This window comes from Geotrypetes seraphini, chromosome 7, assembly GCF_902459505.1.
Source record: "Geotrypetes seraphini chromosome 7, aGeoSer1.1, whole genome shotgun sequence".
Lineage (NCBI taxonomy): Eukaryota > Metazoa > Chordata > Amphibia > Gymnophiona > Dermophiidae > Geotrypetes > Geotrypetes seraphini.
In genome coordinates this window covers 23,741,611-23,754,957 of record NC_047090.1, presented here as the reverse complement: position 1 = coordinate 23,754,957, position 13,347 = coordinate 23,741,611, and the positions used below count along the sequence as shown (strand labels likewise).

General features: G+C 42.1%; 1 protein-coding gene across 2 annotated transcripts in view; it reads left to right on the top strand.

The window, feature by feature from the left end:
• SLC41A2 (solute carrier family 41 member 2) overlaps positions 1–11,998 on the top strand; it is a 140,782-nt gene extending 128,784 nt beyond the window's left edge. For both annotated transcript variants that reach the window (XM_033950818.1, XM_033950821.1), the window contains one exon: positions 11,181–11,998. In XM_033950818.1, coding sequence (XP_033806709.1) covers positions 11,181–11,366 — 186 coding nt within the window. In that variant the 3' untranslated portion in view covers positions 11,367–11,998. The remainder of the gene's footprint in view (positions 1–11,180) is intronic.
• The last annotated feature ends 1,349 nt before the right edge of the window (positions 11,999–13,347 follow it).

The window sequence follows — 13,347 nt, the reverse complement described above, 5'->3', positions numbered from 1 at the left end:
GCGATTTGTATTAAGTAAAGTGGGGGGGGTTCCCCCCACACACCCCCGTTGGAGCCCTAAAAACAGTAATTTTCTTCGGCGCGCGCCTCCGCACTGCGCTCAATTGTCTGATCGCGCCTTTGTCCCGGCGCGCTTTTGACCTGACACCGCTAAGGTCTTGCTGAAGGAACCATGCTGCTGGTTACGGTGGTTTTACTTCCTCAAGTGGAACTTTCTTTTAAGAGTACAAAATTTATTTATTTTTTATTTTTTTTTGGCATTTGGGCACAACCATATTTTGCCAGGGCTCTATCATATGTGTCTCTCAAACTGTGTGCCTTGAGAGATTCCAGAATTTGACTTTATTTTTAAAAATTCCCTTCATAAGTATACACTAGAATAGAAGACACGTTCGTTGCGTACACGAGAGTCTGTCAATGTTATGAGCGTCTGTGCGCGTAAGGATACAACTGCCCAGACAAGCATCATTCTTTGACGGGATTGGTCCTTGAAAACTAACGACAAGTAGTTTTATTTATTTATTTTTTTTTTATGTAATAGTTATCCTAACTTATGCAACAAAGCAGTCAAGGCTTTGATACCCATTTGGATCTTCTTACCTTTGCAAACTTGGATTTTCAGCTCTGACAGAAATTAAATCGGGGAAAAATGTCGATGGCTGATGATGAAATGCGTGTTTGCTGGTCGACTATCCATCCGCGACTTAAAAACAAGCACATCCATCGCATTGATTAGCAATTCTATTCTATCTACTTTAGTTTCACCGTTGTTACAATTACCCATACATAGCTCAAATACATTTTAAATAAATAACTCTCAAATTTAATTTTTTGTTGGTTTTGCAGTTTTATACTTTCAATTATAAAGTGCCATAAAAAAAAAAACATTTGCTCTGTTTAGTGTGCCGCAAAAAATATTTGCTTCGTTTAGTGTGCCAGAGCTAAAAAAATTTGAGAGACTCTGTTTTAGAGCAGTGTTCTTCAACCACCAGTCTGTGGACTGATGCCAGTCCACAGAAATTTCCTGCCGGTCCACAGGGCCAGCATGTGCATCAGGCCCAAAACAGTGTTCTTCAACCGCCGGTCTGTGGACTGATGCCGGTCCACAGAAATTTCCTGCCGGTCCACAGGGCCAACATGTGCATCAGGCCCAAAACAGTGTTCTTCAACTGCCGGTCCACGGTGCGATCGATGCGGCGTTATCTTCCAGCTAGCTCCCTCTTCCTAACTGATTCAGTGCACAAAGCCACAGACAGTGGCTCCTACAGGCATCCTGCACCTGAACCGGAAGCCTTCTCTCTGACGTTGCAAGGTGTAATTAGTACTATTATGGGGGCGGGGTCTGGGGTAGTGATTGTAGAGATGGGCGGGGTCTGGCCCACGACTTAGCCCAGTGTTCTTCAACCGCCGGTCCACGGACCAATGCCGGACCACAGAATAATTATTTTCTTTCTGCCGGTCCATAGGTGTAAAAAGGTTGAAAAACACTGTTTTAGAGGATCAGATTCACCAAAATTGTATTTTTCAGAATGTAAAGCTGTACATTACATGGTTTGTCACATTGTTATTCTTCAAGTGCAGTTTGCCAAGACTGGCATTGTGGAATGCTCATTCTGCTGTCAGCATTTAGCTGGGGAGAAACAACACCAGCAAATTGAAGATGGGAGGAACAGCCTGGCAGTTATATAAATACACATCTAAAATATATATTTAAAAAAAAAAAAAAAATCGACAGAAATGCAGAGCACAGTTAAAAACAAAAAAAAATCTGTGAATCTGTCATTTCCATGCCAGTGATTTTCTTTCCTATCTGTTTATAAATGTTTTTATGCCCCTTTTTTCCCCAATGGTATGGTGAGTTCTGCCTGCACGCATTGCTGAGTGAGGAAGGATTCTGTGGATGCAGAATCTGTTTGCATAAGTCAGTATGACCAATTAAATAAGAAACAAGACCAGGAAGGATGTAGAAGAATCAAATATAAAAACGGGCAAGTTTATATTTTGATAAATCTTTCTTGTTGCACTATGTTAAGAGAGAAATGTGTAAATGTGTTTTTTGGTTTGTTTGATACATTTTAATTTTCAGGTTCGTTTGTTTTTTTGGCTAGTTATATATCTGCTGTTTAGTATTTTGCTGCAAGCTGGAGTGCAACCATGTGATAAAGTTCTGCAAATGTGACCATGGGTGAGCACAGTTATACATTTTAAAATGTACACTGTTGACTTATAAAGTATCCCAAAGCACTTATGCTGTCTAGAAATGAAAAACTGTGCCTGTGCATTCAGTATATGAATTTTTCTCACTGTTTTCTTTGAAAACGGATTCTGGTTTCTTGAGAGTATTTTTCCACTTTTGCAAAAGCAAAGACCCGTCAGATTTGTTCCCTCTGATTCCTGCGGCCCATGGGAGCCAGTTCTGTGGATATCAGTGGCCCAGTATTGAGCAATCTCTTTCATTGTGGATCAAGTGGTATTGCCTTTGGCACCCCTCCCCCACCACGATCATTTATGTAGGAGCCCCTCCCAAAAGCATAAGTTAAAATAGACTTCTTTAGATTTCCTCATCTGAGTGAACTTCTTCTAAATCTAGAAAATGAGAAGTTGCCACAGTGCACGTATTACATAAATATTCTGGTTTCAAATACAATGCGTGCAGTCAGGTCAGGAGAACGTGGTCACAACATTCCAGCAAATGTAAAAAAGCTCAGCTTCATTATACAGAGGAGAGAGAGAACTGACAGGGAAACTAATTGCTTCTTTGAGACGTTAAGTTTTGAGTGATCCAACCCACTGGGAATTACGCGTCATAACCTTATAACATTTTAGATCCTATTTAGATCCAGAGGACATAATTTGAGGTTGAGGGGTGGTAGATTCAGGGGCAATGTTAGGAAATTCTACTTTACGGAGAGGGTAGTGGATGCCTGGAATGCGCTCCCGAGAGAGGTGGTGGAGAGGAAAACGGTGACTGAGTTCAAAGAAGCGTGGGATGAACACAGAAGATTTAGAATCAGAAAATAATATTAAATATTGAACTAGGCCAGTTACTGGGCAGACTTGCAGGTCTGTGTCTGTGTATGGCCGTTTGGTGGGGGATGGGCAGGGGAGGGCTTCAGTGGCTGGGAGGGTGTAGATGGGCTGGAGTAAGTCTTAACAGAGATTTCGGCAGTTGGAACCCAAGCACAGTACCGGGTAAAGTTTTGGATTCTTGCCCAGAAATAGCTAAGAAGAAAAAAAAAAAAAAAAAAATTTAAATTGAATCAGGTTGGGCAGACTGGATGGACCATTCGGGTCTTTATCTGCCGTCATCTACTATGTTACTATGTTACTATTATATGAAATGACATACAAACCAGCACTAGAAGGACTTCAGATTAGAGATTTAAAAAAATATATATATTTTTCGCACCATATTTTTGTAAGGAATATGTACGTATTTGCCTTTGTCTAAAAATAAATTGTAGGAGGTATATTTTCTAACAACATAAAAATAGTCTTACTGGGTCAGACCAATGGTCCACCAAGCCCAGTAGCCCATTCTCACGGAGACCGACCCAGGTCCCTAGTACCTGGCCAAAACCCAAGGAGTAGCAACATTCCATTCAGAGTCCTAAAGAATAGCAAGATTCTGGAATCCCAGAGAGTAGCAACGTTCCATGCTACCGATCCAGGGCAAGCAGAGACTTCCTCCATATCTTTCTCAATAACAGACTATGGACTTTTCCTCCAGGAAATTGTCCAAACCTTTCTTAAAACCAGCTATGCTATCCGCTCTTACTGCAGTCTTGTGGCTTTCTCCATTTCAGGATCACTAAGGGGTTCTTTTACTAAACTGCGTTAAGCACCAATATACTCTTTTTTTTTTTTTTTTTATAAATTTTTTTATTATAATTTGAATAATACATTATCCATCAATAACAGGAAAAAAAAGAAAAATCTACAATCAAAGTACATAATTTCATCATACATAAATCCTTTTTAAGCTCACAAGACAGGGGGGCAGGATACTAATACAACAAGAAAAAATAAAAAGGAAAGATTCTCAGCTCACCTAGAGCAAGAAAAAGTAAAAGAAAAGATAAAGAAAAAAAAAATTCTCAGCTCGACCTACGCGAACCTTATATCAATCCTTACTATTATAGGGGTACTTGTCTCATCATAATCTTAGGGATGAAAACAAAACTGAAAAAAGAAATATTATTATTTCTGCTCACGTGCAACTAAAAATTGTTGTAGGTGAATGGGATCCCAAAAAACATATTCCACATCATGTAACTTAACTAAACATTTACAAGGAAATTTTAAATAAAAAGATGCCTCTAGAGCCAAAACTCTAAGCTTTAACTTCAAAAACTCTTTCCTTCTAAATTAAGTAGCTCTAGATATATCGGGAAAAATCCTAACTAAGTCACCACAATACACTCTTAACATGGGAAATATGGCCTAATGCAGGACATGGTAAAGCGTTTTACATTAGTTTTCCCTTTGCACACGATAACCATATGGTATTTATTTGGAGGGAGCGGAGAATGGACTTGAAAGCATATTCAGCTAGCATTGCTGATGTGAGCGCTGCTAACTGAATCATGCTGACGACACAGGAACTCTTAGCATCTCCCAAATAGGAGGCAGTAAGGGCTCCTGTGTACATTTTTTTTCAGTTCCTGTATACAGTTCCTGTATACCACTGATCCCTCTTAACTGAGCAGGAGTCCTGCACCTACAATCCTGCTAGTGGGAGACGCTGTTTCAGTACACTTCCCCCTCCCCATTCGCGGTTTCCATACTTGCAGTTTCACAAATTCACGATTTTTTTTGGGGGGGGGGTGAAAACCCATATTTTATCACGTTCCCGCCTCTCTCCCGCCTTCCTCCTGGCACCCCAGCCTTACCTGGTGGTCTAGCAGGCTTCCGGGGCAGGAGCGATCTTCCTACGCTCCTGCCCCGTGTAGATCGCCAATAGGAAATGGCTGCCATGAGCTCCCGCCGTAGTCTCTGCTTCGAGCCGATCAATCTTCCTCTCCCCAACGTCAATTCTGCCGTCGGAGAGGAAGTTCGGGCCAGCCAATTGCTGCCTGGCTGGGCGGAACTTCCTCTCCGATGGCAGAATTGACGTCGGGGAGAGGAAGATTGATCGGCCCGAAGCAGAGAGAGCATGGGACAATGTCGGCGTCGGGGCCTGTTATCCATTTTCTATTGGCGATCTGCACGGGGCAGGAGCGTAGGAAGATCGCTCCTGCCCCGAAAGCCTGCTAGATCACCAGGTAAGGCCAGGATACCGGGAGGAAGGCGGGGTGGGTCAGAGCCGGACGAGAAAATATTCACGGTTTTTCTCCATTCACAGTCCAGCTCTGCCCCTATCCCCCGTGAATACCGAGGGAGAAGTGTATCACATTTTCAACTGTGAGGGACAGCAAACTCTGCAGGACTCCAGAGAACCTGCCTGTCCCGAGTGATTGAAATCACAACGTTTGAAACACCTCCCGCCCCCTACTGGCAGCAATGCATGAGGAGTTCTCCCACTCAGCTTAGAGGGAACAGCGGTGTTAACATTAGCACATGGCCAGAAAATTAAATAATTGAAAATAAGGGCAAATTTATGGCCCTACTAGAAGTGGTCTTAGCATGTAGAAAAGTCTCTTGTCAGGACACACTAAAGGCTCCTTTTACTAAGCTGCGATAGCGGTTTTAGCGCGCACTGAATGGCCGTGCGCGCTACACCTTAACGCCAGCATTGAGCTGGCATTAGTTCAAGCCGCGTAGTGCAGGATTAGTGCGCGCTAAAATCATGTGCGCGCTAAAAACGCTATCGCAGCTTAGTAAAAGGAGCCCTAAGTCCGTTTATTGGGGCATCTTATTAAAAGAGTCCTTAAATGTGCAAATACGGTCACTGTTGAGGTTGCTTTAGCTTGCTGTATTTTCCTAAATAGCTGTCAATGTTTCACTATAAACAAGCTTGGTCCGAGCTGGGGCAAAAAAAGGAGCAGAGTCAAAGGATCTGGAAGCCTATTCCAAAGAAAACATGTTTTCTTAAATATACTTAGTTTGGATTTGGAACATCTGGCCATGGAATTCTATAGAGAGCACTGGCGGTACATAATTAGAGGTGGCGATAAAGCTGTCTTTTGAGAGGACTTGGTTAGCTAAATAAACTATGCATATTTCATAAAGAATAAACAAGAGCATGTTTGTTAATTTAATGAAATTAGTTTAAAATGCGGCCTTATTGCAAAGTATGCATTGGTTTACTTACTGAGTTAATAAAATATCTACTTTTTAATGATTACTTTGAGAGGAAGTCATTCACTGTTCTAAAGGAATAACTGAATATTTTATTTATGTTTTTATTTTTAGCCTACAGTATTAAAAGGTATTTTCCTTGCAGAGGAATTTTATAAAGTTTTGTGCTAATTACCCCTTTGGCTCTCTGCATTATGGGAAAACCAAAGAGGATTGACCCCCCCAAAGTATCCACAGAGAAGAAAATCCAGAAGAAACCAAAAGAAACTCTGTGGAATGATGATGTTCCTTAAATGGACTTACCTATTCACTTTGGATTCAAGCAGCGTCTTACTTGCGGTTCACCACATATTAGCATCTCCACATATTCACCATTATAGGACCCTCAGGGAACCCCTGAAGAAGACTCTTTGTCGAAACGCTGACCGTGTTGGGTCCAGCGTCCCTAGTGGACTAGGTCCTTTAAGGTTTTCATGTGGATTATATTACTTTTATGTGGATGATTTATTGTACCTTTGGAACTTTAACATTTTTCAAATAAAGTCCATTTAAGGAACATCGTCATTCCACAGAGTTTCTTTTGGTTTCTCTGCATTATGGGCCAGATTTTGTAATTGGCGTCTAAAAAAGATAGGTGTCAATCACACTTAGGCGCCCATTACAGAATTGAACTTAAGGCTCCTTTTACAAAGGTGCACTAGCGTTTTTAGCGCACGCACCAGATTAGCACAAGAGGAGGCGGTAGCGGCTAGCGCACGGGGCATTTTAGCGCACGCTATTCCGTGCGTTAAGGCCCTAACGCAGCTTTGTAAAAGGAGCCCTTAGTGGTGCCTAAATTAAAACGTAGACCGGGTTTTTAAAGGCCTACTTTATGGACGCCTAAGTCCTTTAGAAAATCACACCTAGCGGCACCTAAGTCTTTTTCCAAGTTTCAAGTTTATTAAAATTTTGATAAAACGCCAATCATGAATTTTAAGCGTTGTACACTTCTCCCTCCATGTTCGCAATTTCAGTTTTCGCGGTTTCAATTATTCACGGTTTTTAGCTTGCTGGCTCCTCCCCCCAAATTATGTCAGCTTGCATAGAGCAGTGGTTCCCAACCCTCTCCTGGAGAACCACCAGGCCAGTCGGGTTTTCAGGATAGCCCTAATGAATATGCATGAGAGAGATCTGCATATAATGGAGGCATGCAAATCTGCTTCATGCATATTCATTAGGGTTATCCTGAAAACTCGACTGGCTTGGTGGTCCGCCAGGACAGGGTTGGGAACCATTGGCATAGAGAAATCGCTGATTCCAAGCGTTTACAGAGAAAAATCACCAATGCCCCAGCACTTTCTTCACTGTGTTTTGCCTCTCCTTCAGGAACAGGCCAGGTCTCCCACCATGCTATTGCGGTTTCACCATATTCACAATGGTTTTTAATAGAGAACCGCGAATATCATATGAAAAAGTCATTCGCAGTTTTTCTGTATTTGCGGTTCTGTTAATCCCCCTATCACAGCGAATACGGAGGGAGAAGTAACATAGTAGATGACGGCAGATAAAGACCCGAATGGTCCATCTAGTCTGTCTGCCCAACCTGATTCAGTCTAAAAATTTATACCTAGAGCTTTACAAGCTTCTCAGGCTACTGGCAAACTGAGGCCTTAGACTCATAATGTCCTTACATGGTTTCATCACCTCCCACAAGTAGGATATTACTGACTCCTATCCCCCTCAGCTGTGAAATTTCCACTAATTAGGCTTGCAGCTGAGTGCACTGAAGTTTCTGTCAGGCTAAACCCAAAAGCTTCTTAATGCCTTGGCTCAAAATGAAAAGTTCTTCCAACTTCCACACAACTCAAAGCCAAGGGGTTAAATTTTTTGCTTTTGCCCTTTGGTATCTGTGTACAATAAAAGAATGGGGGAAATAAAATACAGATTAAAATAAAAATTGCATAACGTACAGAAACATAATACCTACAGACGTAACGTACGATAAAACAAAAGGAAAGTAGGGAGAACTACAAAATTTAAATATTTACTATTTAAATAAGGAAAAAAACAAACGGGGAAGGGAAGGACAGTGTTCTGAACAGAGAGAAAAAAAAATGATCAATCAGAAGGCTGAAAAAGCTTACGAGATCAAAGGGCTGGCTCAGCTTTCATAGGCGTCTTTGAAAAGGAAGCACTTTAGGCTTCCTTTGAATTTGTCTAGATTACTTTCAGCCCTTAAATAGGTAGGTAAAGAGTTCCGGATTGTGGGTGCAGTAATGGCGAATGAGGTGTCCCGGCATGTACTGATGATCTTTAAAGAAGGAACATGAAGCAGATATTGGGTAGTAGATTTAAGCATTCTAGGCAGATCATGCGGGATGAGAGGCTTGTGGATGAAAGTGGATTCTTTGGTATTTTGAGCTTTGAAAGTAAGAATAGCAATTTTATAAGCGATTCTGTGCAGAATAGGTAACCACTGAGCGTTCTTAAGCAGGGGAGTTACATGATCAGATTTCTTCATAAGAACATAAGCAATGCCTCTGCTGGGTCAGACCTGAGGTCCATCATGCCCAGCAGTCCGCTCACGCGGCGGCCCAACAGGTCCAGGACCTGTGCAGAAATCCTCTATTTATACCCTTCTATCCTCTTTTCTAGCAGGAAACTGTCCAATCCTTTCTTAAATCCCAGTACCGTACTCTGCCCTATTACATTCTCTGGAAGCGCATTCCAGGTGTCCACCACACGTTGGGTAAAGAAGAACTTCCTAGCATTTGTTTTGAATCTGTCCCCTTTCAACTTTTTCAGATGCCCTCTTGTTCTTTTATTATTTGACAGTTTGAAGAACCTTTCCTTCTCTACTCTCTCTATGCCCTTCATGATCTTATAAGTCTCTTCATGCCTTCATACTTGCTATAGTGTTAGGCGCTACCATGCGATAGCCATCTATCTTTTGTAGAATTGTGCCTAAGAAGATAAGAACATATGAATTGCCATACTGGGACAAACCGAAGGTCCATCAAGCCCAGTATCCTGTTTCCAAAGGTGGCCGACCTAGGTCCCAAGTACCTAGCTAGATCCCAAGTAGTGAAACAGATTTTATGCTGCTTATCCTAGGAATAAACAATGGATTTCCCCAAGCCATCTCAATAATGGCCTATGGACTTCTCTTGTAGGAAATTATCCAAACCTTTTTTAAACCCTGCTAAGCTAACTGATTTCACCACATTCCCTGGCAACGAATTCCCGAGTTTAATTACACATTGTGTGAAGAAATATCTTCTCTGGTTTGTTTTAAATCTACTACTTAGTAGCTTCATCGTATGTCCCCCTAGTCCTAGTATTTATGGAAAGAGTGAACAAGCGATTCACATTGATCCTTTCCACTCCACTCATTATTTTATTTGACCTCTGTCATACCCCTGAGATGTCTCTTCTCCTAGCTGAAGAGCTCTAGCTGCTTTAGCCTATCTCCCAATTAAATTTTATTTTATTTTAATTATGAGCTGCTTAATGCTCATTATTGAAGCTGGGGAGAAGTATAGGGAGAGATACTGAGGAGTTAAAGAGTGAATACACTTAAAAGTCAATAAGAGAAGTTTGAACTGTAGATAGGGGAGCCAGTGAAGTGACTTGAGAGGGGTAATAGAGCTTAGCGACACTGGAGGAATATAAGTCATCCAACAGAATTTTGAATGGCTTGAAGGGGAGAGAGATGGTTTAGTGGAAGGCCCGTGAGAAGCAAGTTGCAGTAATCTATACAAGAGGTAATAAGAGTGTGGATAAGGATTTTAACTAGTGTGCACCTAACCAGTCAAGTGCCACTCTCCTGAAAGTACAGGGACCAGCAGGGTTGCACTGAGATCAATACCAGGTCCAGTTCTCTTCAAAGTCAGTGCTTCTCAAGCCTTTCCTGGAGGCACACCTAGCCAGTTGAGTTTTCAGGAGTATCACAATTAATATGCATGAGATAGACTTGCATACTGTGGCTCTCCAGTATATGCAAATTTTTCTCATCCATATTCATTATGGTAATTTTGGAAAACCCAACTGGCTAGGTCAGTGTGTCGCAAACTATGTTCCGCAGGAGATTCCAGGTGTACCGCGAGATGCCGGAGGAGGAGAGGCACCGGCTGACGGCTTACAAGATGTGCCTTTCGTGGTGAGAGTCACATCCTATAGGCAGTCAGCCGTGCCTCTCCTGCTATCCACACCTCTCCCTCTCCAGAACTCAACCACTGGTGGCAATAGGAGTCTGAGGACCGTGGTTGGAGCACATCTGCACTTGCATGGACGTCTATGTGATGATGTCACACGTGTGCATAGTGACATCAAGTTGACGTCCGCACACTTCCAGACGCCTTCCAGCCATGGTCCCGAGCCTGTGTTTCTCAATGCAGCACCTGAACAGGAGAATTTTATGACTGTTCCGCTCGACTTTGTTTTTTTTCAATCTGGTTTTTTGATATTCTATGTACCATCATCCGGGACCCCTGAGGAAGAAGTGTTTTTCGAAACACGGACTGTGTCGGGTCCGGTCCACATGAATACTTGGGCCAGTTTTTGGATATATTTATTATATTTATTTTATGTATGCTATACATGTTTTTATGATTTTTATTGAATAAATTCCTGCCCCTTGTACATTCTACTGCAGTTTTTTTGTTGTTGTTTTTTTTTTCCCGTGTTTAGTGTGCCACGGCTTTAAAAAGTTTGCGGCACACTGGACTACAGTAGGTGCTTCTTCCGGAAAGAGTAGAGCGAAAGACAGCTCTAAATGATACTCTGGAAGGGCTAAAAGGGGAAGAGTGACTCGTTGTGGGTGATGCATGAACATTGATGCTATTTTCCTCACAGGTTATTTACCTCACCAGAATAATAAATATATTCTTTCTTGTGTGGTTTAATGTTGTGCAGCTGGACTTTTTACAGACTGAGGCTCTGTTTTGGTTTTTACCGTTTCAGGTGTTTATGCTGTTGTGGATTGCCGACTGGATGGTGCACCACATTTGGAGAAAAGGAAAAGATCCCGACAGTTTTTCAATCCCATATCTGACTGCCCTGGGAGATTTGCTGGGAACTGCCTTATTAGCCATCAGCTTTCACTTCCTGTGGCTCATCGGAGACAGAGATGGGGATGTCGGTGACTAAATAACTTGGACCCTTGCACACGACAGCTGCCAGGAGATTAAAGTCAAAAGAGAAGACAACTGCTTACGATGCCATCTGAAAGATTTCAGGGCAATAGTTTCATTGTGTTTGAGAGATAATACAGTAATACCGATGGAATTTAAATAGCCTTAATTTATCTCTGTGACTGAATTTAGAAGAAAGCAAAAGTGTGAACATCCTTGGGCAGGAGTGTGGGCAGGAGCTTTGCAGGTGGAAAACATTCTTTTTTCATTTATATATATATTTTCTAAAAAAATCTTTTAATATCTGTTCTGCACCATACAGGTCTTATATGACGGTACTATGAAATAGTGTAGTGTCATTTACATAGCAACAGAGTCACCGTAGACCCTGGTTCAATAATCCACCCTACCTACTGGATTTTAGCTGCTCAAATTAGGATAGTGTCTCTTTGCCTTGCGTTACGATCAGTGTGTTGAACTTAAAGAGTACAAGTCTAGCACATGATTAAACTCATGATTTCCTAGGTGACGGGACAAAAGCGCGCAAGATAAACGCGCGCCGACATTTGAGAGCAAGACTTCAGCGCGCCGCTCTAAATGCTTATTTTAAAGGGCTCCAATGGGGGGTGTTGGGGAACCCCCACACACACTTTACTTAATACTGTTCGCGTTGCCGTGTTGGGGGGGTGTAACCCCCCCCACCACACACACACACATTATACAGAAAACTTAACTTTTTACTTATTTTTTCAGGGAAAAGTTAAGTTTTCTGTATAATGGGGGGTTACAACCCCTAAAACTAATGAATTATGCCCTATTGGAAACCATATGAGGGACCTACCTAGACACTACCAGGTCTACCCACTGCACTCATACAAAGACCCACTCATTCACTTAACACACAAAAAACAAGGAAAAAAAGTGGAGAAAAAGCCTCAGTTCATCTTCATATGGCAAAAAAACTCCACTTATAAACAACCATTAAGCAAGGTCCAAAACGTATCAGTTCACTCAGCAGTGAGAAACACTATAGTAGCCCTCATAGGAACCACCTCAAAAAAAAAAAAAAATCTAGCACGCCAAATTACAAAACTTAAAAAAAAAATGTGAGTAAAGCAAGCAGCACATATAAGCGTCTCAAACACAGTCAGTGGTAAGCAGGGAAAAACGAACACTTAACTGCAGACGGTGTCCAGGCTGTCTTCCATGCATCCAAAAAGTGCAAGCCTGCCTAGCCCCGCAACCACTCTTTCCCTCCAGCCTGGGACCCTGGGGACTACAGGGTGGATGCTCTGACTGCTGAGCCACACCAGCACCCCCAAAACCACCCCCAACGGCAGCACCAACACTATTAAGTAATGTAGGGGGGGGTTCCCCCAGAACCCCCCCCCCTGTCAGAGCCCTGTAAAATAAACTTTTAGAGCAGTGCACTGAAGTCTTGCACTCAATTGTTCGCTCTCAAATGTCGGCGCTTGTTAAAACTCAAAATTGAAGCCAATTTGCTAACTAGGACAGGCACCTATTTATTTAGGAACCTCTTATAGAATTTGTCCCTTGGTGCCTAACAAGCATCCTCTTAGACAAGGGGCGTTTAACAATTTATGTACCTGAGTGTGAAAGAAAGTGGCAAGTCCTCAGTCCTCCATAGCCCCAGGTACATTAGATAGATTGTGAGCCCACCGGGTCAGATAGGGAAAATCCTTAAGTACCTGATTGTAAAAAACCGCTTAGATAACCTTGATAGGTGGTATATAAAATCCTAATAAACTTGAAACTTGCAAGCATCTTGAAAGAAGTCTGTGCAAGTTGTGACATGTCTCAAGGTTACCCATGCACATTTGTGGCTCAGTGCGAGTCTAACATTCCAAGAGACAGGATGTCAGGAGAGTCCTTGTACAAATCAAGTAAGAAACTGCTAGATTTGGAGCACCGTTCAGTGATAAAATTTCTCACAAAAGAAGTGAAATAGCCAAAGGAGATCCATGTGCGCATGACTG